General features: G+C 36.0%; 2 protein-coding genes across 2 annotated transcripts in view; one reads left to right on the plus strand and one right to left on the minus strand.

The window, feature by feature from the left end:
- Positions 1–1,745, plus strand: part of THOC1 (THO complex subunit 1) — a 59,922-nt gene extending 58,177 nt beyond the window's left edge. Inside the window, exons 20-21 of the mRNA XM_078435385.2 lie at positions 520–595; positions 1,335–1,745. Of these exons, the coding sequence (XP_078291511.1) occupies positions 520–595; positions 1,335–1,630 (372 nt within the window). The 3' untranslated portion in view covers positions 1,631–1,745. The remainder of the gene's footprint in view (positions 1–519; positions 596–1,334) is intronic.
- Positions 1,746–3,591: 1,846 nt separating this feature from the next.
- USP14 (ubiquitin specific peptidase 14) overlaps positions 3,592–24,598 on the minus strand; it is a 50,072-nt gene continuing 29,065 nt past the window's right edge. The window contains exons 6-16 of the mRNA XM_060613393.3: positions 21,468–21,526; positions 18,041–18,171; positions 17,037–17,117; positions 16,576–16,661; positions 14,877–14,991; positions 11,649–11,714; positions 11,414–11,506; positions 9,692–9,820; positions 5,818–5,878; positions 5,352–5,459; positions 3,592–4,705 (exon numbers count right to left, since the gene is read on the minus strand). Coding sequence (XP_060469376.1) covers positions 4,554–4,705; positions 5,352–5,459; positions 5,818–5,878; positions 9,692–9,820; positions 11,414–11,506; positions 11,649–11,714; positions 14,877–14,991; positions 16,576–16,661; positions 17,037–17,117; positions 18,041–18,171; positions 21,468–21,526 — 1,081 coding nt within the window. The 3' untranslated portion in view covers positions 3,592–4,553. The remainder of the gene's footprint in view (positions 4,706–5,351; positions 5,460–5,817; positions 5,879–9,691; positions 9,821–11,413; positions 11,507–11,648; positions 11,715–14,876; positions 14,992–16,575; positions 16,662–17,036; positions 17,118–18,040; positions 18,172–21,467; positions 21,527–24,598) is intronic.

The following is a 24,598-nucleotide window of genomic DNA, read 5'->3' on the forward strand; positions in this document are numbered from 1 at the left end:
AAAAATTTATTAAAGTCCACAATACTTTGGTTAAACTATCATTCCACCTGTAAACTCAGACATGAAATTTTTCCTGTTTGCCAATGCACTTTTATCAAACAGGATCTGAGGGTAGCAGTAGGCATCTTGGCCTATCTTTCTACTCTGTTCTCTTTTCTAATACAATTTTCTCGTTGTATTACTACAACTCAAAAATTTTTAAGAACATGGTTGCTCCCCTGGTTTTCCCCAGCCCACTGTTACTGTACTAAAATATTTGCAAATCATTATACTTTTTATTGGCTTCCTTCTTCCCAGGTTGGGGGCAGGGGAAGTCTTTCTCATTCTCAGATCTTAACGTCCACTCCAAGTTAACACCATCCCATTTGTGATCCTCACCTGCCATTCCCATTTAATATGCTCAAGGATAAAGTTCTGGGTCCTCTATTTGGAAACTCAACCATTCCTGTCTAACCTGAAAGTATCCCCAGGTATTTTACAAGTCAGCATTCTTTGAAACATTCTTCTTCCTCATTTTAGCCTCCTTCTGAAGAAATAAAAACAGGTGAGGATGAAGATGAGGAAGATAATGATGCTTTACTGAAGGAAAATGAAAGTAAGAATTGAATTTTCTTGGCTATTTTACAAAATTGGAAAAGATTGGGGTTCTTTGTTGAGAGGTACGTTATTTGATCTACTTCTCAACTTCTACCACTTATCTCTCAGCTGTTTCTTATAGTGAGGAATTTTAAACATTGTTTGACAACTTGTAATTAAAATATTACATTTTATGCAATAAAAATGTGGAAGTGATGGGAAGGAAGGTACTTAAATTTGAAGGTGACCCATACTTGTTAATTTTGACAGGGATTGGGGTGGTTAGAAGGGAACACCTGGTTTCAGGGGAGGCCTTCATAATTACACTAGAGGCAACAGCTTTAGCTTTAAAAGAAGTATTGAGGGGCGCCTGGGTGGCTCAATGGCTTCAGTATCTGACTCTTGAATTAGGCTCAGGTCATGACCCTAGGGTTATGCGATCGAGCCCTGTGTCAGGCTCCACGTTGAGCATGGAGCCTGCTTGAGATTCTCTCTGCCCCTCTCCCCTGCTTGTGCTTTTTCTGTCCTTCACTCTCTAAAATAAAATTTAAAAAAATAAATACTGATTTCCTAGTGATCATGACTGTAAGAATATTCAACCCACAGAAAATATAGAAAGGAATTGTTTTACTTTTAAAACAAAGCTTATGAAAGGTGATTAATATTTCAGTGGCCCCGTAACTTCCCAGTTCTGTTGTACTTTGAATTGTACATGTCCTCATACTTTGTACATAATTTACATTTCGTGTGTTTTCTAGGCCCTGATGTCCGGCGAGACAAACCTGTGACAGGGGAACAAATAGAAGTATTTGCCAACAAGCTGGGCGAACAATGGAAGATCCTGGCTCCCTACTTGGAAATGAAAGACTCGGAAATTAGACAGATTGAGTGTGACAGCGAAGATATGAAGATGAGAGCTAAGCAGCTACTAGTCGCCTGGCAAGATCAAGAGGGAGTACATGCAACGCCTGAGAATCTGATGAATGCACTGAACAAGTCCGGATTAAGTGACCTTGCAGAAAGTCTAACTAATGACAATGAGACAAATAGTTAGCTTCTTTTTCCTTCTTTTTTTTTTTTTTTATTAAAACTGTGATAAGATTTTGTTACCAAGCAGCATTTGATAAGAGGTCCAATGGTTTTGGTAAACAATAAACATTTTTATAACAGTTGTTGTACAGTTGGCTGGTGCTCCAAGAACAAAAGAACACATTGGCTCTTGATGACTGACCTCAGGGTTTCAGAAGGGAGTAGGTTGGGAAATGGCCAAAATAAAGTGACCTCAAGGTCAGGTATCTTTGTTAAATATTTATAATGAAGTCAGTAAGCAATATTTAGGGAGCATGGTGTTTCCTAATACTATGCCAGATTAGATTCCTGCATGCCATTAGTAGTTACAAAATTTAATGTGCTGTTCTGAAAATCCCAGAATGACTTGGTGAAACCATATGACTGCTCTATTCTCATTCATTTGTGCTTTAAAGCAGAGGATCAGCAAACAATGGTCCATTTTCCACCTGTTTTTACAAGTAAAATTTCATCAGCACAGATGCCGATTCCTTTAAGTATGACCTATGGCTCCTTTCATGCTACAACACAGTTAAGTAGCCACAACAAAGATTATGGCCTGCAAAACCTAAAATAATTTACCATCCACCCTACCCATTACAGAAAATGTTTACCTTATTTCTTTTAAAGTTGGAGGTTGGCAAAGTCTAAAACCTAGTCTTTTTAGCTTTACAAGAATTATTTAACCTCTTTAAGTCCTTAAAATAGAGATTTATACTTCAGGGACTATTGTGAAGTTTGAGATGTATTATGTGAATGCAATCTATAAACAGCAAAGCACTATGTAGTAATGGCTGGAGTTACTACTATCTATTAGTTACTAGCAACCAGAAAGATAGTTACTACCATCTATTTCCCATGTAAGTATTAGGTCATCACTGTTCATTTGTTTTGAATCCTGAAAGGCTACTAAGTGCTTATTACACCATAAATGTTCTTGCTTGGGCTTAACGTCCCTAGCTAGTCCCGAAAGTGATACAGCACGGCTGTACTGTCAAAAGGGCCTCAGTGCTCATGGCACAGCATACAAGGCACACTCAAGAATCAAGACATTTTCTGGTCTACTCTCCCTTCTCAAAAACCTTATATGCAAGGCTGAACTCTAAAATAGCCTTATTTAAAACACTGATATAAGTCCCAATTTCTAACACTTAAAAAAATCTTTGGAATAATGCTTATTTGGATCAAGATGAAATCAATTTTATAACAATTAAGGAATTACAATTTTAAAATTCTAACTCCATACAAGACATACTTTGTTCTAAACCTACCTCACCTGATCCAGTAGCTACAGCATCCTGCAAATCAGAAATGTGAATTCTAATTGCTAAATTTATGTCCTCAAAATTGTTCAGACCAAGACAGAATAAAAACTGCAGTCACAAGCCTCATGGCAATATCTAGGAATCCTTACCATTCTTATGGTCTATGGTCTCCTCCTCCCCATTCCAGTCTGTACCCTCTTCCAAGACAAAGGGAATAATGACTGCCAATAATTACCATTTAGCTGAAGAAGCTATTTACAAGTAAGTTTCCCTGAAATGCTTATTTTATCCCGTCTCTGATTTTATCATGTTGTTCAAAGTTTAGAGGAAAATGGCCATTATTCTCTAGGAAACTAGTAGTTATCGGTGACATTTCATGATAATCCCCCAAACTTCATTTTACATACCTAACTCAAAATCAGAGACAAATTAGCTAATTTTCTATCTTTGTCTAGCAATCAATCAAGGCTCTTAAGATGAGGAACTAATTAGAATGTGTTAAAAGGTAAGAAACCTACCATACTGAAACACCACATATTCTTGGTATTTTTACCATCACTTTAAAAGTCACTATTAAATTCTGAGATAGACATGGAGATTTTGGGAACAGATGAAAGTAAAAACAATTGAGCCAAAGAAAAGAGCCATAAACATCATTGCAGTCAGCATCCAAAGAACTCCGTTACTTTTACAACTTTATATTTCTTTTAAACAATATAATGTGAGGAGGCAAAAAAAAAATAACATTTTTTAAATGGATGCTTAACAGCAGAATAAGACTAACCATCTGCAGAAACTGTATAGTATTACATATTACCTAAACTCAACCCAAGCTCCAACACTCAGTAGACAAAAGACTTGAGGTCAGAAGCTGTTAGTCCCTCCTTTTTTTTTTTTTTTTATTAAATATCCTCATTTTCTAAAAATAAGCAACCAGAGCTTGTCAACTTTTTTTTTTTTAAAGGTTGATGACTACAAAACCATTGCAAAGTTAAATATACAAACCATAGTACAGAGAGACACAGTAATAAATGTATAATCAAATGTACTATTACTGATCACAATTTATTTTAAAGTCATGAAAAGCCAGCAACAGTCAGGCTGGACAAATACTTGATTGTACCCATGTTTCCATGGGATGTGGGCAGCAGCACTGAGTAACACAATGAGAAAAACACTTACTTCCTTTCTACCTTCCTGGTAAAATTTTTGTTAGATAAGGCAAAGGATGGGCAGCTATGAATCACCGGTGGTTTGAACCATGCAAGAACAACAACAAAGAGTAGGTGTGCAATAAACATCTGATTGCTGATTCCTGGGCTGAAAAAGGGAGAAAAAATTTATCACAGAAGGTAATGGTTGAAAGGCATTTTCAGATGAGAATTTTTAAAAATTAATGCAAGAAATAAGCTTTTAAAAAATATCTTCCTGCAACCTTTATACAGGGGAGCACAGTCCAAAGGCAATTTTCTTTATTCTGTAATTTTTTTTAGGTTGATCCACAGAGTGGTCTGCTTCCACCCTCTTTTGTTCCACACGAGGGGATACACATAAAACCACCTAAATAGCTTCTGCTAAAGCTCTGGATTATAGAAATGATCAACAAATAACATTTATTTCACACCTAAACATAAATAGCTAAAATTACTGTTCACTTTCCTCTTCCATTATTTCAACTCTGCGAGGCCCATACAGTAATACATATGCTATATGCCAGTCTCCACCACCAGAAAGCCGCAAGATATCCTCCGGTGTCACGATGCTGACCTTATCATCATCAAACTTAATCCACTCATCTGAAGAACAAGAGAAGAAAATGAAATTAATATCCTAGAGGATTTTCTCAGTTTCATTTCAAAAAAAGTACTGAGTAATTTTAGGCTAAGTAGTATTCCATCTATCATACTAACAGTTTTCCAAGTGTAGTCCAGGGACTACTCTGGTTCATTTTCAGCAATACCATAAAAGTCACAATTATTGTCATAACACTATTAAAGCATTTAGTTGCCGTTTTGCCCTCATTCTCTCAAGTGTGCTTTGGAATTTTCCAGAAGTCACAGAAGATGTGTGATAAAGCAACAGAAAAAATGCAGAAACGGTTAAGAGGATCCAGCTGTCTCCTATCAAGCCAGACAAAACAGACCTACAAAATCAAATCAGTACTATTTCTCTTGCTATTTTTTGTTTTGAAAAATAGTTATTTTTAGGTTGTGTGGTATGTTTTTTTATTTTATTACTGTCAGTTTTCACTGAATTAATTTCTCAGTAAATATTAGGAGAATCCTTAAAAGCAAAAGCTCTTTGTGGACCTCAAAAATTAAGAATATAAAAGGGTTCTAAAACCAAAAAGTTTAAAAACCACTGGGTTACAAAATTTGTACTAAATAAACTGTTAACATAATTAACAACTGGGAAAACAAAAAAAACAACAACAATCCTTACCTTGTTTCCTTTTTACCCATGACACATAATGGCCTGAAGAGCTAGACCTTCCCTGATGTGTTAACACTGCTTGCAAATCATAGTATCCACAATTATTGGAGCCAATATCTAAAAAAACGTAAATCCAACATTAGACAATGAATAGGTGCTTTCTCAAGCTAGGTAAGCAAGCAAGAAGTCTGGTGGTTAGTCTAGAGAAGTACTACTCTATTATTAGAATTCAGTAAGACACTACTGTTCAAAATTAAGGATTTATGAAAGATATTTTATGAAGTATGGTAGTATTCACAGAACTAATGCCAAAAGACTGATTTTTACTGTGTTTAAGGCACATTATATTTTAAGAAATCTGACTTTTTTTAAAGCATGCTATCTGAAAAAATTCCTAAGTGGAATTTTACCTTCAACACACACACACACACACACACAACACAGTAACTCAACTGAAGTTATTTTTTCCACTTACCATCAGCAAAAGAAAAAGGTTCATATTTAACTTCTTTCTGGGGACTACTCTTTTTGTCACTCTGAGGAGAAAAAAATTTAACTTTAAATCATGATACTGGAAATAAAATTTATATTCTCCAATAAGTATTCATTTCCACAAATATTTACTGACTACAATACAAAACAAAGACAAAATGTCATCTACCTTACAATTTACTAAAACGATATAATTATAGTTAACATAAAACTGTAAACCCAAAGAATCTACACTCCAACAATACAATCTTGTATGTATAGTAACAGACCCTCTGACCAACTATAAGCCACTAAACCTAGAGCACAGCAGTGAATAGAGCAGTACAGATAAACTGTTCTAGAACAGAGAAGGAAAACCCAAGTCTATATTTTAATCAAAATACTACCAAACCACATAGGATAAGAAAAAAAAAAGGTTATATCAATAAAACAGGAAAGTCAAATTGCTGCAACATTAAAGCTACTAAGACATGATCACCTGCTCAAATGAACTGAATCTTAGTTTAAATGAACTAAGCTCTTTAATTCAGCAAATATTTACCTAATATCGAAACACAGGATTTACTACTTTAGACAAAGGTTCCTAGTGGGAACTCTCCCTGCCTCAGCCCATTTCAGTGTGTAATACAAAAATTAAATTTATCTAGGCATATGGACACACATTTCTTGAAAACTGTAATGCTAATGAACACAATGCAAGCAGTTTAAAGATAGGTGGAACAACAAGAAGTCAAAGGACCCTACAACAAAAAAGTGGCAATTAGGTCAACCATTCCTTTTAATATAATTAAAATTTAATATTGAGAGTAACTATAGGAAAAGCTATAGAAAGAAAATCATTTTTTAAGTTATAGCTAAATTAGAAATCTATCATATGTTCAAGTAACCACAAGGCAATAAAGGGAAATGAAAAACAGAACAAAGAGAAAGCAAAACATAACAGATTTAAGAAATCAATAATTATATTCAATGTAAATGGTCTAGAGGCGGCTGGGTGGCTCAGTCGGTTAAGCGTCAGACTTTGGCTCAGGTCATGAACTCACAGTTAGTGAGTTCGAGTCCTGCATTAGGCTCTGCATGACAACAGAGCCTGCTCAGATCCTCTGTCTCCCTCTCTCTCTCTGCCCCTCCCCTGTGCTTGTGCTCTCTCTCAAAAATAAACTTTAAAAAAATGTTTTAATGTAAATGGTCTAAATATACCAATAAGAAGAGATTAACAGAGTGTCTTAAAAAAACATGAGCCAACTAACTCTATGGTGTCTACAAGAAACTCCTCAAATATAACTATATAGGCAAATTTAAAGTAAAAGAAAAGATATCATGCAAACATTAACAAAAACAAAGCAACGGTGGCAATAGTACTGTCAGATAAAGTAGACTTCAGAGCAAAGAAAATTACCAGGGGCAGAAAGTGACAGTGCATAATATAAAGGGGTCACTCCACCAAGAATACTTAGCAATCCTAAAGGTGCAGGCACCAAATAACAGAGCTACAAAACCTGCACATCAAAAGCTGACAGAACTGAATGGAGAAACACATAAAACCACAATTTTAGCTTCCTCACTCTCAACAATTGATAGAAACTCCCCCACTCCTCTCGCAAAACTGACAGAACAGCTCGATAGAAAAACAGCAAGATTATAGGAACATGCAACATCACCATCAACCAACTGAATCTAATCAACATCCAAAGAACACATTCCATTCAACAACAGAATGCAAATTGTTTTTCAAGTACCCATGGAATATTTATCATAGCTAAAGGGAGGGAGAAAATTTTGGAAGCCATGTATCTGACAAACGATTCATATCTATAATATAAAGAACTCCCAGAGCATCTGGGTGGTTCAGTCAGTTAAGCGTCTGACTCTTGATTTCATCTCAGGTCATGATCTCATGATTCATGAGATCGAGCCCCAAATCAGGCTCTGTACTGACAGCGCAGAGCCTGCTTGGGATTCTCACTCCCCCCTCTCTCCATCTGCCTCTGCTCTGCTTGTGCTCCCTCTCTCAAAATAAATAAGTAAACATTAAAAACCATATATACAGGGCACCTGGGTGGCTCAGTTGAGCATCTGACTTCAGTTCAGGTCATGATCTTGCAGTTTGTGATTTCTGAGCCCTGCGTTGGGCTCTGTGCTGACAGCTCAGAGCCTGGAGCCTGCTTTGGATTTTGTGTCCCCCTCTCTCTGCCCCTCCCCCACTTACTGTCTCTCCCTCTCTCAAAAATAAATGTTAAAAAAAAATTTTTTTTTAAACATACACACACACACACACACACACACACACACACCACACACCTATACATAAAGAACTCTCAAAATTCAAGAGTAAAAAATAGCACAATTAGAAAATGAGAAGACATGAAAAGACATTTCACCAAAGAGGAAATACAGATAGCAAATAAATTCAGCCCTTAGGAAAATGCAAATTAAAAGCCACAATGAGGTATCGCTGCAAACCTATACAAATGGCTAAAATAAAGAATAGTGACACCACCAAATTCTGGCAAGACTGCAGAAAGTGGATCAGTCATATGCTATTGATAGGCATCTAAAATGGTACAGCCTCTAGGGAAAACATTTGAGTTTCTTAAAAAACTAAATGTACAACTACCATGCAATCCAGCAACTGTGCTCCTGGGTAATTATTCCTAGAGAAATGAAAATTTATCTTCACACTGAAACTGGTACATGAATGCTTATGGTAGCTTTATTCACAATAAACAACCCAGCTATCAATAGTTAAACTGTGGTATACGCATACCATGGAATACTCTTCAGCAACTCTACAAAATGACCTGGACTAATTTCCAAAGAATTATGCTGAGAAAAGAAAATCTCAAAGGTTACATACTACATGATTCCATTTATATAATGATCTTGAAATGACAAAATTACAGGAATGGAGAAAAGTCAACAGTTGCCAGGAATTGAGGAGGTAGGGGCCAAGGGAAAGTGGGCTTGGCCACAAGGGGGCAAGTATGCAGAAACTTTGGTTGATGAAAATGTACTGCATCTAGACTGTATTAATGTCAATTTCCAGGTTATGATACTGTATCATCATTTTGAAAGATGTTACCACAGGGGAAACTTGGTAAAAGGTATTTGGATCTCTTCGTATTACTTCTTTTAACTGCATGTGATTCTACAATTATCTCAAAATAAAGCTTCGTGTTTAAAAATAAAAGCATTTAATACACATACAGTAGTAATTTGTAGAAGAATTTAATTTTAAACTTGATATACAATATCACACTAGAAATATCTCGTTACCAGGAAAGATGTTTTTCATAATGAAAAAAAAAAAAAAAAAAAAAAAAAAAAAAAAAGAATCCAACACACAGTTCAGCTGTACCTTATCTGAACCTAAAATGATACAACTTATTAAATACAAACTCTCCTAAGATTGTGATTTTAGCAGTTAAAGGCAGGCACACCAGCAGCACCTAAAAGATACAACTTAGTTGTCACAGTAGGCATAAATGAGCCGATACTCTACAACATGAATTCCATCTTAAAATAGAGATAATTCCATTACTTACAAGGAAAACAATAAAATACACTAAAAACACTAGGCAAGATTTTATGTAAAGTACTTTGAGGTGATAAAAGAACTCTAAGCTTAAGCTACATATTACAGGGAAAAAATAAATATTAGGGCTTATTCTACCATAAAGGGCCCATACACCATAACTAGAGTTCTTTTTCTTACACTAAAATATACCCAAAACTTTTGTGAATAGAGAAAATAGAGGTTCATCCATTTCTACTAAGAGATTAACGATAACAAAGTAATTGTTGAACAGATTAAAGATTAAAATATTAAAATGAGAAAATCAGCAATAAGAACCTACTGTCTTTGGCTGCTGATTCACTTTTTTATCTTCTAGATCCTTGAATTTTGATCGAAAAGAGACCATTTTCTCCTGAAGTTCTGGTGTACATAGTTCGTACACGTCCAACATAAGAGGAAATTTAACATCCTATATACAAAACCAAGAAAAAAAATGTGTAAACACACTTATAAAAGTAGTTACTAAAAATATCTATTAACACTTTTATAGTAGTACTTTCATAATCAAAAGAAGTTGAAAATAAAATTTATAAAAATCACTTGCAAACCTATGCAGCTGAAAACATCACAGTGCTTATTTTCAATCTGGTCCTAATTTTCCTTTTTAAATAGGCTCCATGCCTAACTTGGGGCTTGAATGCAGGATGCTAAAATCAAGAGTCACATGCTCTACCAACTGAGCCAGCCAGGCACCCGGGTCCTAACTTTTTAAGGTAAAAAAAAATTTTTCACTTTTTTCCCCCAATATTCTAACCCATAACATTAACCACAGAGGAGTTACCAAAATTTACATGACAAAAGAAGCATTTCAAAAACATTAGATCAGGGGCACCTGGACGGCTCAGTCAGTTAAGCGTCCAACTTCAGCTCAGGTTATAATCTCACGATTTGTGGATTTGAGCCCTACATCGGGTTCTACGCTGACAGCTCAGAGACTAGAGCCCGCTTTGATTGTGTTTCTCCCTCTCTCTCTCTCTCTCTGCCCCTCCCCTGCTTGTGCGTGCTCTTGCTCTCTCAAAATAAACTTAAAAAAAAAAAAAAATAGATCAGTTGCTGTGAAAATAATTGACACTTATAACGGACAATGGAAATCAATTTACAAATGGGGTCACTTAATGACTCTTTGTAACTTGAAATACTCCTTTACACAGAAATAAGTGGTACAGTTTAATAACTAAATATTAATACATATTTATAGTTAACACTAGTAAATACTTCCAACTACATTTGACCCTATCATGTAACACTAAGTATATCTAAAATTGTATTAAGAATTTCAGCTGTCTCCCAAGGATCAAGGACTGTGGATATGTAGCAGAGCTACCGTTCCATAAAACAGTTCTTAAGGCTGGCTCTTACTGAAGAAATTATAATTACTGCACTAGAGAGTGTAGTGTGTTATAATACTGCTGGGTCAGTATCTATGGAGTTGAGGATCTGCTCTAGAGCAGTGTTTCTGGGAGAGTGAAGGGCAACCATCAGAATTAACTGGGAATCTTTCAAAAAATTGTAAGACCTCAGGGCCTACTTAATCAAATGCTGAGGGTGCTGGTGGTAAAAATCAGGCATGTGTATGAATGATTTAAAAGAAAAAGGATAGGGGCGCTTGGGTGGCTCAGGCGGTTGAGTGTCCAACTTCGGCTCAGGTCATGATCTCGAGGTTCACGGGTTCAAGCCCCGTGTCGGGCTCTGTGCTGACAGCTCAGAGCCTGGAGCCTGCTTCAATTCTGTGTCTCCCTCTCTTTCTGCCCCTCCCACACTCACGCTCTGTCTCTCTCTCCCTCAAAAATATAAATAAACACACAAAAAAAATTTTTTTAAGAAAAAGGACAATAGATAATTCCAATACACAGTCTTGGTTAATTAAGAACCACTTATCTAATGTTAATAACTTCCCTTACAGTATTTTGAAGTTTATCCCTAAAGGAATAAAGAAACCTTTAAGTTAGGGATTTCTATCAAAGAATTACAATATTTTATTATACTGAAGCTCATTACTAACCTTAAGAACTTTAGCATTCACAGATTCCTTCTCTTTATAAAAAAATCGAACCATCTGAATAGTCAAGTAAGCAGGTAGTCGGCTGATCTTGGACTGAGGAGAAAAAATAAATCCTATCACATGCAAATAACACAAGTTTTTAATTCCTTGGTTTGGTACAAAGACTGGGTAACATTAATTAACTGGAAACCTTTCATCAAAATGGATTCAATTTCAAAAGGAATGCACAACTTACAGATTTGATGTATAAAGCATTTCTTTGCAATGTCGGAGACTGTTTGGTAATTTCTTCCTGAAGTCGCTACAAAAAAAAAAAAAAAAAAAAGGAATATAACAGAAGACCAAACATTTTTAGTTTTAAAATTTTTTTTCTGCAATATAGAATCACACTTTTTTTTTTTTTTTAAATAAGTTCTATGCCCAAAGTGGGGCTTGAACTCGTGACCTTGGGGATCCAGAATCACATGCCAGGGGTGACTGGGTGGTTCAGTCGGTTAAGCGTACGACTTCGGCTCAGGTCATGATCTCGCAGTTTGTGAGTTCAAGCCCCACGTCGGGCTCTGTGCTGATAGCTCAGGGCCTGGAGGCTGCTTCAGATTCTGTGTCTCCCTCTCTGCCCCTCCCCTGCTCACACTCTGTCTCTCAATAATAAACAAATGTTAAAAAAAATTTTTTTTTTTAATTTTTTTTTTAAACATTTATTTTTCTTTTATTTTTGAGACAGAGAGAGACAGAGCATGAACGGGAGAGGGCCAGAGAGGAGACACAGAATCCGAAGCAGGCTCCAGGCTCTGAGCTGTCAGGACAGAGCCCGACGCGGGGCTAGAACTCACAGAGCGGGAGATCATGACCTGAGCCGAAGTCGGACGCCCAACCGACTGAGCCACCCAGGTGCCCCTAAAAAAAAAAAAAAAAAAAAAGAATCACATGCCAGCCAGGCATCCCTGGAATCTACTTTTAATTCTGTTAGACAACATATGAACATGGATTTATACCACCGAAAAATCATCTAAATGAAGACAATGTACGAAGGCCTTTAGATTTGGTTCAGTTCTGAAAAGGCATCAAATAATTTACACTAGTGTGAACTCCTCAGAATGTAAATAACGTTTGAAGTTTTTAAATTGTGACCCAAATGTTGCTCATATTCTGAGTTTACACTGTATTTTATATAATATAAAAAAGCTTTTATGGCTTCTGTCTACATACAATCAGAATACTATTAAAGGACAATTAAGAAAATGTAGAGAATCCTTGTTCTTTATGCTTTATGTATAAAAACCTTCCAGAACCAATTACTATTAAATGAGAAAAGTCATCACAGAGAAAACCTGTTAATCTAACATATGTGGAAAGCCACTTTACATATCTTAACCATCATGTCTGCTTTTCCATTTCTTACAGCCTATGTGATGCTCAGCAAGGCAGTTACCCCTCTGCACATCATATGGAAATGATAACAACAACCACATATATATCATAGTGCTGTTAGAATTACATGAGTCAGAATGTGTAAAAAACATGCACAACCATTTGGCATATATTCTATGTTCAATAAACATTAGCTACTATTATTTTTCATATCAAAAAAACACTAATGTGCTCTGCTTCATAAGAACATTTAATATCCAAGACATTTAAGTTAAAACAATTTACTGTTAATGTTTACTATAAAATTACTTATATAAAATATTTTCTTAATTTTTAAACATTACTAATCATATTACAAAAGGAATCACCATGTAGCTTTTTAACACTTAATCAAGTTTGTTCATCAGCAAAAATGGTAAAGAAATATGGAGCCAAATTACTCTAGAATAATCAGAACAAATGATAATAAAGCATCTAAAAAACAGGCAACATGGGGCGCCTGAGTGGCTCAGTTGGTTAAGCATCTGACTCTCAATTTCAGCTCAGATCATGATCTCATGGTTCGTGGGTTTGAGCCCTGTGTCGGGCTCTGTGCTGGTAGTGCGAAGCCTGCTTGGAATTCTGTCTCCCTCTCTCTGCCTCTCTCTCTCTCAATAAATAAATACACATTTTTTAGAAATTATTATAAAAATGGGCAAGACAATACAGTATCTGAAAAATACATGCTTTTCAAGAAAGCATATCTGGCATGATGTTATTCATCAGGTAAGCTATATCAATTATCAATCCACTATCATCTAGAAGAGCCAAGCACATTTAGCTTTTCCAGAATTTTATAAAATTATGAAGAAAATATTGTCCTGGAGAGTTCCTGCCAAAACATTCCATTCCCTTCTACACTCCCCAATTACATTTATACTTCATTTGATGCCTTGAAACTTGCACATCATGATTTATTATAGGACTCTTAGGAGTTAGCTATTATTTGTAAGCTTTTAAAATAAACTTCTCTTAAAAGCCATTAGGCCTCATTACAACTCCCCTTCAGTATCACAGAGCAGAGAATATTACTATTTGCCTCTTATGTCCACATTTACCAACCCCTTCCCTAGCCAATCTTATCCCAAACTATAGATGGGAACTCCCTGATGACAAATGATCTTGTTTATCAATGCAATCCCTGCCTCAATTCATTGCCTATCTTCAAGACATGTACGTATTTCCCAAACCAAACCAAAGTACTAAATTAGCAAGCAAAACTGTTAAATTTTATCAATCTTCTCATTAAAGAATACATTCTATAATATGGAAACGGTGAAAGAGTACTAACTGGATAATGACAGTATCAAGTTCTAGACCCGGGCTCTGCCACAAACCAATTAAGTCACTTACATTCTGGGGCCTCAACTGTAATACTGGTGCAGTGGCAGAGGACCCACATGGCCTGATTTGAACAGTAAAATCCCAGTTTATACTCATCATTACTAATACACCCTCATCATAATACCCTCAGAGGCCTCCTACAAGCCTCTGGTCACAACATTTTTGTCAACCTATCATGCACATAATACACAACCTTGTGGTTATGTGTGTTTCCATTAAATGATATGTTGACACATTATCGTCTTCACAGCCAACTACACTCTAATTCATCCCTGAACAAAGCTTATCTAACAAACATTATTTTCTCCTTAAGGCTTATCTAACAAACATTCACACACAGTCTTCTTGGCCTCAGAACACTAGACAGCACTTCAGCACTTTGGCTCAAGGCCACTCTAAACAGCAAATCACCAACAAAAAGCACAAAATGCAAAAAAAAAAAAAAAAAATTTGTGGTACTAAAATTACTGCAAAAGGACACTTGCTTGTTTCATGAGTTGAAACTAGAAGACAGAGCATCACCTTTTTGGACCTCAGGTGAGACTGTGTCCATTAACTCAAAATTTTTGCCACTATGGAACATGTCTACAAATGACTATGAAAGCACCACAAGTATTGATATTAGAGGTATAAATAAATTTTAGTTAAGTAGGTGTATCTGCAAATAGAGAATCCATTTACAATTAAGATCAACTGTAACTGAACTTACCAATTTAAGTCCTGTAAAAAGATACTTGACTTCTTGATTGATAAAACAGCTAAGCTGAAGCTGATTTTCCTTCCCTTTAGTGACTTCTTCTTCTTCAGATTCTGTACATTTCATGCTTGAGAAATAAGATAAGGAATATACCAACAGGCATTCACTTTGTTACATAATCCTGAATATAATAAATTATCCTAATGCTATTAAAATTAATAGCATCACTATTTGCAAATGACATATCCGATAAAGGGTTAGTATCCAAAACATATAAAGAACTTATACAACACCAAAAAATAATAATAATTCAATTAAAAATGGGCAGAAGACATAGACATTTCTCCAAAGCAGATATACAGACAGCCAACACAAAAAAAGATGTTCAGCATCACTAATCATCAGGAGAATGCAAATCAAACCCACAATATCACCTCACATCTGTCAGAATGGCTAAAATGACAAGTGCTGGCAAGAATGTGGAGAAAAAGGAACTCTCATGAACTGCTGGTGGAAATGCAAACAGGTGCAGCCACTGTGGAACACAGTACAGAACAACCATATGATCCAGGAATTCCACTACTAGGTATTTATCCACAGAATATGGAAACGCTAATTTGAAAAGACATATAGGCACCCCCATGTTTATTGCATTATTTACAATAGCCAAGTTATGGAAACAGCCCAAGTGTCCGTTGATGGATGAATGGATAAAGATGTGTTATATATACACAATGGAATATTATTCAGCCACAAAAAAAAAAAAAAGACTGATATCTTGCAATCTGCAACAACTGAATGGAGCTAGAGGGTATTACGTTAAGTGAAATAAGTTAATCTGAAAAAGACACATACTGTTTGATTTCACTCGTGGAATTTAAGAAACAAAATCAAATGAACAAAGAGACAAACCAAGAAACAGACTCTTCTTAGCTATAGAGAACAAACTGATGGTTACTAGAGGGGAGGTGGGTGAAATAGGAAAATGAGCACTGAGTAATGTGTAGAACTGCTGAATCACTATATTATACGCTTGAAACTAATATAACATTGTATGTTATAACTATACTGGAATTTAAAAAAAATAGCATCATACACTGGTATTTAAAACATTTTGGTTTCCAAGTAGATTCATTTCAACATACTTAAAAGTGCTCCATTCACTTACCAACAATATGAGTAATGAGTGTATAAAAGGATAAACTCTCAACAAATATACATTGGTACTCATAGTATTGAATGGTTTTAACACTAAGGTACATAAACAGAAATCTTTAAGCTTCTACCCATGACCTAGAAAATAGGCCTTCCCTAAATTCATGAATTCATGTTTTATTGGCTCAATCTCATGTATACAATTTGGCTGATACATTGTTTCATACATTTAAAAAATTAATTCCCTATGAAGTAAAAAAAAAAAAAAAAAAATTCCCTATGAAGTGAATTAATGAGGTTGACTCCGCTAAAGATATTCTTAGGAAAAAATAATGAATATCCTTATTAAAGTATATACTTACCTAAACATTAGGATTACTCTAATGGGTATATTTTTCCAAATTCCTAAGTTTCACCATATTTTTCAGGCATAAAGCCTCTGAAGAATTTTTCATACCCCACCCACCACTCCAATCAGTCAACAATGCTACTGATACCCATCTACTTCTAGTAAGTTATGAGTACAGCCTCTACAAATCTTGGCTCATAAGGATACGTAGTTTCAAACTCAACTCCGAAGAACTGATCAATTAAGCTTTTCTTTTTAGAAGGTGTCACTGCTGATGCAGATGAAGAATCTGTCTGCAAAAATTAAAACAAAAATTCCAAATTTACTTTATATAGATACTAATGTGTATTTCTTCCCTCATAATCCAATTTAGTAAATACATATTTAAGCTTTTTAAAATGTAAGCCCCTTCTGTAAAATCCTTCTATTCAAAAAACATCACCAAAAGACTACAGATGCTCAATAATATCTTCTATGTTTAATAAATAATACACTGAATTCAAGTGTCAAATGCAAGCTTTCAAATTCCAACTACAGACTGAGCATGTTAAAGTATTCAAGTACATGTGTATCTATTAAGATGAATTTATTTCAAGCCTTTGGGATTGGTGAGTAGGGGGAAATCAAGGTATAATGGAAGTCTATAAGCACAAACAGATTTCAATCACCTCTTTAACAGAATCATCTTCTATAGCTTCCAATTTCTGTTGCAATACTCGCATCATTTGTATCCAACATTCATTAGCATCCTGTAATTTAAAAATGACACAGTAAATAATCCTGGCTGTGACAACGTTTTACCCATAAGAGTCTTCCAAAAGAAGTACTGTTTCCTTAGGGAAGGGAAATAAAGCTATTTTATTTAAAATATTAAGTCAAATGAGATATTATATGATCTTCAAAGCAAAGAATTCCAGAACATTCATTCATTCAAGAGAGGTTCACTGATCTCTTCCTTATGCTAAACACTGTTTTAGACACTAAGAATAAACACAGCCGTGACCAAAACAGAAGGAAGTTCTCAAGGGGGATATAAATAACATATAACATAAATTCACCTAAAGAGAAGTTATGAAGAAAAAAAAAAAAAATATGGGAGCAGAAAGTGATGAGGTGAAAGGAAGTGTGCTATTTCAATAGGATAGTCAAGAAAGCTTCTCTGATGCCTTGACATTTGAGCCAGAAGACCCAAACAATATGAGGAAGCAAGCCATGCACTTATCTGTAAGCTAAAGAAAGAAGAGCAAAGACCCTGCAGAAAGAGGGTATGTGGAGGGTTTAAAAAATAGCAAGGAAGCCAGTGAGTGTACAGGAGAGCCAAAGTAAGCAAGGGTGAGAGTGGTACATGATGAGCTCAGGGAGGTAGCCAGGAATAAGATTATTCAGGACTGGGATAGAAAATCACTAAGAGGCAATCAACAAGGGACCAAGGATTATTCCTTAGTAACAGTTTAAGGACTCTAAAAGGTTGTGTGGAGAAACCCGCAAAAAGACGGACAAAAGCAGAAGTGAGATGATCAATTACCAGACCACTCCAGGCAAAAGATGATAGTATGAACCAGAGAGGACTGATAACTGGAGTATATTTGGAAATGCAAATAAATATGGTAAGTGTATAACACCTAAGTTTTACATTTACACAATGAAAACCCCAGAACCTTGCCCTGTTTACCTGTTGAAGATACTGTCCTTGTTCACCCTTCTCCGCAAACTGTGGGAAAGCCATGTGTAAAAACTGCAGTAGGATAATAGGTGGAATACTAGAAGACGTTTTATCCATGGAATCAAACAAATCTCTAAGGGCTTAAAAAGCAAAGCAAACACTGCTTTAGTAAAACAGTGACACATTTAATACATGTTACTATAAATTAATTCTAGATTAATAAAAACACAAAACTGCTGAGTACTTTTAAGTATATCTACTCTTTTTGTAGTTTTCAGATTCCCAATAAGAAAAAGATTTGTTTTTAAATCTTAAAGAATTGACCCGAAGACTTTATAATGCACTAACTATAAACAACTTCTGAGCCCTGCCCCTCTGTCTCTCTCTCCTTGCCAGCCTTTGTCTTCCAAAACAAAGCACGGTATATTCATTCAACACAGAGAACACATAACCTTTGTCTAGGGATCAAACAGGCTGATGTTACTGTTTTGGTACTATGCCACTGTCAGGCCACCACTCCCAACCGACCTCCCCTTAAGCCCGTACTTAGTTCCCAACTACTTAACTCCTAAACATTAAATAAAATATGTTTAACATACATCCTAACTCTACTAAGAACCAAAACTAATTTGCCTTCTTCAAAATCTTTCCTCTGCTATCCTCTTTCACTTTCATAAAATCTCATGGTCATGGCAGACTGAGCCCTGCTCTGGGAGTTCAGAATACTCCTGCTCTGCTGACTCCCTGGCTATCATACCTTGCCCTTCTTACTTCATGTACAGCAAAATGCTAGTCTAGCCTATCTTGACTCGTTTCGTTAACTAACATGTGAAATGTTATCTACCATTAGTATATACAAACCGAAGCCCAGAAAATACTAAGCACAAAGCCAGTGTGCAATAAAATGTTCCCGAATAAAACAACGTGGTGTTTAAAAATGTTTTTCCAAGAGACAGCAAAAATTAAGCATCACTACCAAGCTAATGATTTTTAAAAGAAAAAATCTAAATTATAGCACACTTTAAAGTACACATTACTCAAAATAAACAATGGTTTAAGATTTAATATATACCATAAACAGAGCATCTCAAAGTATTTCATTAGTTTGAAAGAAAAAGATCAAAAATGCACTATACATTAAAAGAGACTAGTAAAACATGAAAATTGAATACAATGTATGATCCCAAACTGGCTCCCAAAGCAAAGAACTTTATAATGGCAATACTGGATCAACTGCCGAAATTTAAGTAATCTGTATTTTAGAGTACTTCATCCATGTTAAACCCCTAGATTTTGAAAAATGGTAATTGTCTTGTGATTATGAATGTCCTTATTCTTGGGAAATACATACTGAAGTATTCAGGAATAAACTGTAACGTCTATACGTTACTCTTGAAGGTTCAAAAAAAAAAAAAAAAAAAAGAACATGGTTACAGAGAATGATGAGCCAGGTATCTAGGTAGGACAAAAAGTTAATAACTGGTGAATTCTTGTAACTGTTCTGTAAATTTAAATTTAGCACAAAACAGGGGTGCCTGGGTGGCTCAGTCAGTTAAGCATCTGACTCTTGGTTTCAGCTCAGGTCATGATCTCACATTTCATGGGTTCGAGCCCCATATCGGGCTCTGTGCTGACAGTGAGGAGCCTGCTTGGGCTTCTCACTCCCTCCTCTCTCTCTGGCCCTCCCCTGCTCACACACGCTTTCTCAAAATAAATAAATAAACATTTTAAAAAATTAGCACAGGGGCACCTGGTGGCTCAGGTGGTTAAGCGCCTGATATTGGCTCAGGTCATGATCTCGTGGCTCTGAGTCTGAGCCCTGTGTCAGGCTCTGCGCTAACATGTTATAGCCTGGAGCCTGCTTCAGAATCTTTGTCTCCCTCTCTCTCTGCCCCTCCCCTGCACACACTCGGTCTCTTTTAAAAATAAACATTTAAAAAAATTAGCACAAAATAAAATTTAAAAATGAAAAACAGTATCTTTCATCTCCTCAATACTACAAGCCTCTTAGAGGATACTGGAGAAGTTGCTGAAATTCCAAGCTACTCTTAGATACAAAAGCAAACAAGTAAACTAGATATAAATGATCATATTTTTCTCATTAAAAACTTCCAATAAATCTTTCAGGAAAAAAAATGGTCGAAGGAAAAACCTCTAACTACAAATGACACAAAGAAACATACTGTTTTTATAGTATTACAAATTAACAGCTGACCACAATGAGATACCACTTCACACCCCTAGGCTAGCTATAATCAAAAACAGACAATACCAAGTATTATCAACAATACAGAGAAATGGGAACCCTTATTCATGCTGGGAGAAATATAAAATGATGCAGCTGCTTTGGAAAACAGTCTGGCATTCCTCAAAAGGTTAAAGTATAGTTACCATACGACCCAGCAATTCCACTCACAGATATATACCCAAGAGAAATAAAAACATGTCCACAGAAATCCTTGAACAAGTTTTTAGCAATACTTACAATAGCAATACTACAATAGTCAAAAGCGGAAACCACCCAAAGGACAAAGGAAATACAATATATGCCTACAACAGAATCTTTTTCAGCAATAAGGAATCAAGCACTCATACATACTACAATCTGGATGAACCTTGAAAATAGTGAAAGAAGCCTCTCTAAAAAGACCACATATTGTAAATTCCATTTTTGTCAAAAGTCCAGAATAGGCAAATTTATGGAGACTGAAAGTAGGTGAGTGGCTGTACAGGGCTGGGGGTGGAGAGCGGAAAACAGGGTGACTGTGAAAGGTTACAGAGCTTCTTTTTCAAAGCGATGAAATGTTCTAAAATGGACCTGTGGTGATGGCTGCACAACCCTGAGTATACTAAAAGACAACGAATTGTGCACTTTAAGTGCATAAATTGTATGGTATGGGAATTGTATCTAGTTAAAGCTGTTACAAACAAAAAGGCACAGCCATAAGAATACCTTATCAATCTAACCCAATGACTTAAGAAAGTATTCACTTGTAAAACTGTCCCAAAATGAATGGAGACAGAATACATGGTCTCATGTAATGAAGAAATGTTATTCCCATGCTTTAAGAATTTGTTTCTCCTCATATTTCATATACCACTTCCTTACACTAACATTAGACTCTCTTGTAATGACTGCATCAACTATAATAAAACCTACCTCTTGCTATCCTCAGAGATAGATCTTACTAATAGAACCTAAAGCCAAAATTAAATTTAATCCAAAAAACCGAAAGACTCTTAGTGAGAAAAGACAGACATCAAAGGTTTATAATTTGGATAATAAAATAATATGTAAGTATAAGTACTCCGATTTTAATGAGACAAGGTTTTACAAAACAATTTTTTAAATTGAAAGCTACTAAACAAACTGAGTGAAAAATAACTTATTGAATACTACACTGCCCTCTCAAAAAAGGAGTTTTAAGATACCGACCTGCAGTAATGTACTGTGCTGAAGCCATTTCCCCTGAAGCTCTCAAGGCACCTGCATACCTAGGAACATTAGGCAGAATTAAATAGGATTCGATTCATTCTGAAACTCAAATGAGAAGAAACTAGTTAAAAGAGCTTATGACACCTTCAACTGCAAGTTTATCAGAGTTGTTCCCACCTTTATATTTCCTCCTCTTTTGGTCTTGTTACATTAACAATTATATGTACAAAAAGGAACACTAAGAAAAAAGGGAATTTAGGGGGGTGCCTGGGTGGCTCAGTCAGTTGAGCCTCTGACTCTTGGTTTTGGCTCAGGTCATGATCTCACGGTTCATGATATCAAGCCCTCCACCAGGCTCTGTGCTGACAGCATAGAGCCTGCTTGGGATTCTCTCTCCCCCCCTCTCCCTGCCCCTCCCCTATGCACTGCTCCCAAAATAAACATTTCAAAAAGGGAAAAAAAGGGGTGCCTGGGTGGCTCATTGAGTTAAGCATCTGACTTCAGCTCCAGTCATGCTCTCATAGTTTGTGGGTTCAAGACCCACGTCAGGCTCTGTGCTGACCTCTCAGAGCCTGGAGCCTGCTTCAGATTCTGTGTCTCCTCTCTCTGCCCCTCCCCTCAGCTCATGCTCTTATCTCTATCTCAAAAATAAAAAAATAAAAAAAAACTTTTTTTAATGTTTGTTTTAAAGAAAAAAAGAATTAGATGAATGAAGACTACTTTTAAATTCTTTCTCTTAACACTTTATTTATTTATTTTATTTTATTTATTTATTTATTTATTTATTTATTTATTTATTTATTTATTTTAATGTTTATTTCTGAGACAGAGAGAGAGAGACAAAGCATGAGCAGGGGAGGGGCAGACAGAGAGGGAGACCCAGAATCCAAAGCAGGCTCCAGGTTCTCAGCTGCCAGCACAGAGCCCAATGCGGGGTTTGAACTCACAAACCGTGAGATCATGAACTGAGCAGAAGTCCAATGCTTAACCAACGGAGCCACCCAGGCGCCCCTCCCTGCCAACAATTACTTTTAAAAAAAACATTTCCCGGGGCACCTAGTGGCTCAGTCCGTTAAGCGACCAACTTTTAGTTTTGGCTCAGCTCATGATCTCACATTTTGTGAGTTTTGAGCCCCATGTTGAGCTCAGCGTTGACAGTGCATAGCCTGCTTGGAATTCTCTCCTCTATCTCAAAATAAATAAACTTAAAAAATTAAAAAAAAAAAAATTTCCTGAAAACACTGCAAAACAAAAAAGTACAAGTATAATATCCATTATTACAAAGAAAATAAAACACAACTTCAGAAATAACAAAAAAAAGCATTACATCAAAAACATTAAATCAGGGGCGCCTGGGTGGCGCAGTCGGTTAAGCGTCCGACTTCAGCCAGGTCACGATCTCGCGGTCCGTGAGTTCGAGCCCCGCGTCAGGCTCTGGGCTGATGGCTCGGAGCCTGGAGCCTGTTTCCGATTCTGTGTCTCCCTCTCTCTCTGCCCCTCCCCCGTTCATGCTCTGTCTCTCTCTGTCCCAAAAATAAATAAAAAACGTTGAAAAAAAAAAAAATTAAAAAAAAAAAAAAACATTAAATCAAAGTCAATATACCTACATTCAGCATTAACTTTCTATGTAACAATAAATAAGTCCCTTTAATTTTCAAGTCTGTCTGCTTACCTATAAAATGAGGTGTTGCTATTAAATAATTTCTAAATTCACTTTCAATTTATAATTCTCAGTTAATTTATAACAGCACAAAGGACTGGCTATTCAAAGGAAATAAACTAGTATTTATTCATACATCTTATGACACAGAATCAGAAATGATCATTCATATATCAAACACCGAGGGGCAAGAGAATGACTGCCTATTCACTATGATTAAAAAACTATGTTCATGTACCACACACCCACTGAAGGGACTAAAATGAAAAAGAATGATATCAACCAAGATTGGCAAGAATGTAGAGCCATAAGAACTATCAATACCATCAGTAACATGGATGAATTTCAAAAACTATGCTAACTAAACTAAGCCAAACCAAAAATACATTCTGTACATTTAAGTTCCTGAATGCACAAAACTAATATGAGATCAGTAGCTGCTTGCAGAGTTGGGTAGTGGGTGGGAATGAGGACTAGGAAAAGGTAGAAATATAAAAACTTCCTGGGATGAGGGAAATGTTCTGTAATTTGTAAAATGGGTTACAGATATTTGCATTTATCAAAACTGATCACACCAAACACAAGATATTTACTCCATGTAAATTACATTTCTATTTAAAAATAAAAAAAACTTTGGGGCGCCTGGGTCTCTCATTCGGTTGACCCATCTGACTTGATTTTGGCTGATCCCAGGGTTATGGGATCGAGTCCTATGTCAGGCTCCATGCTGAACATGGAGACTGATTAAGATTTTCCCTTTCTTTCTTTTTCTTTCTTTCTCTCTCTATCTCTACCCCCTCTGCCCCCTCCCATGCTCGCGTGCGTACTTTCTCTAAAATAAAAAAATAAAGTAAAAAAATGTCTGTGCTTATGTAAACAATCAAAGAGGTCACAGAAAATGTCAAATCATATCCAACTGAAAAGTTGTTAATTTAGATATTTTGGAAATTGCTATGACTCAAGTTTTTAAGTTTTTCAGTACACAATTCATAACAATGTCTGAATTATATATATTCATTTTAAAAAGTGAAAATCAGGGGCGCCTGGGTGGCTCAGTCGGTTAAGCGGCCGACTTTGGCCCAGGTCATGATCTCACGGTCTGTGAGTTCGAGCCCCGCGTCAGGCTCTGTGCTGACAGCTCGGAGCCTGGAACCTGTTTCAGATTCTGGGTCTCCCTCTCTCTGACCCTCCCCCGTTCATGCTTTGTCTCTGTCTCAAAAATAAATAAACGTTAAAAAAAAAAAATTTAATAAAAAAAAAAAAATAAATAAATAAATAAATAAAAAGTGAAAATCCTAATAGCTTCCCTCTTAGTTTGTAACTTCTTAAAAGGCACTTCTGAAGTTAATGTACTAATAAAGCAAGTGTATCCCAAAACATCAGTGAAGTTTATAACAACATGTTGTTAGTGAATTTTACTTCTAGTTACAGGACAACATTGCTAACTAACTACCCCTACATTTATGGCAAA

Source organism: Panthera onca, chromosome D3 (genome assembly GCF_046562875.1).
Source record: "Panthera onca isolate mPanOnc1 chromosome D3, mPanOnc1 haplotype 2, whole genome shotgun sequence".
In the NCBI taxonomy this organism is placed as follows: domain Eukaryota; kingdom Metazoa; phylum Chordata; class Mammalia; order Carnivora; family Felidae; genus Panthera; species Panthera onca.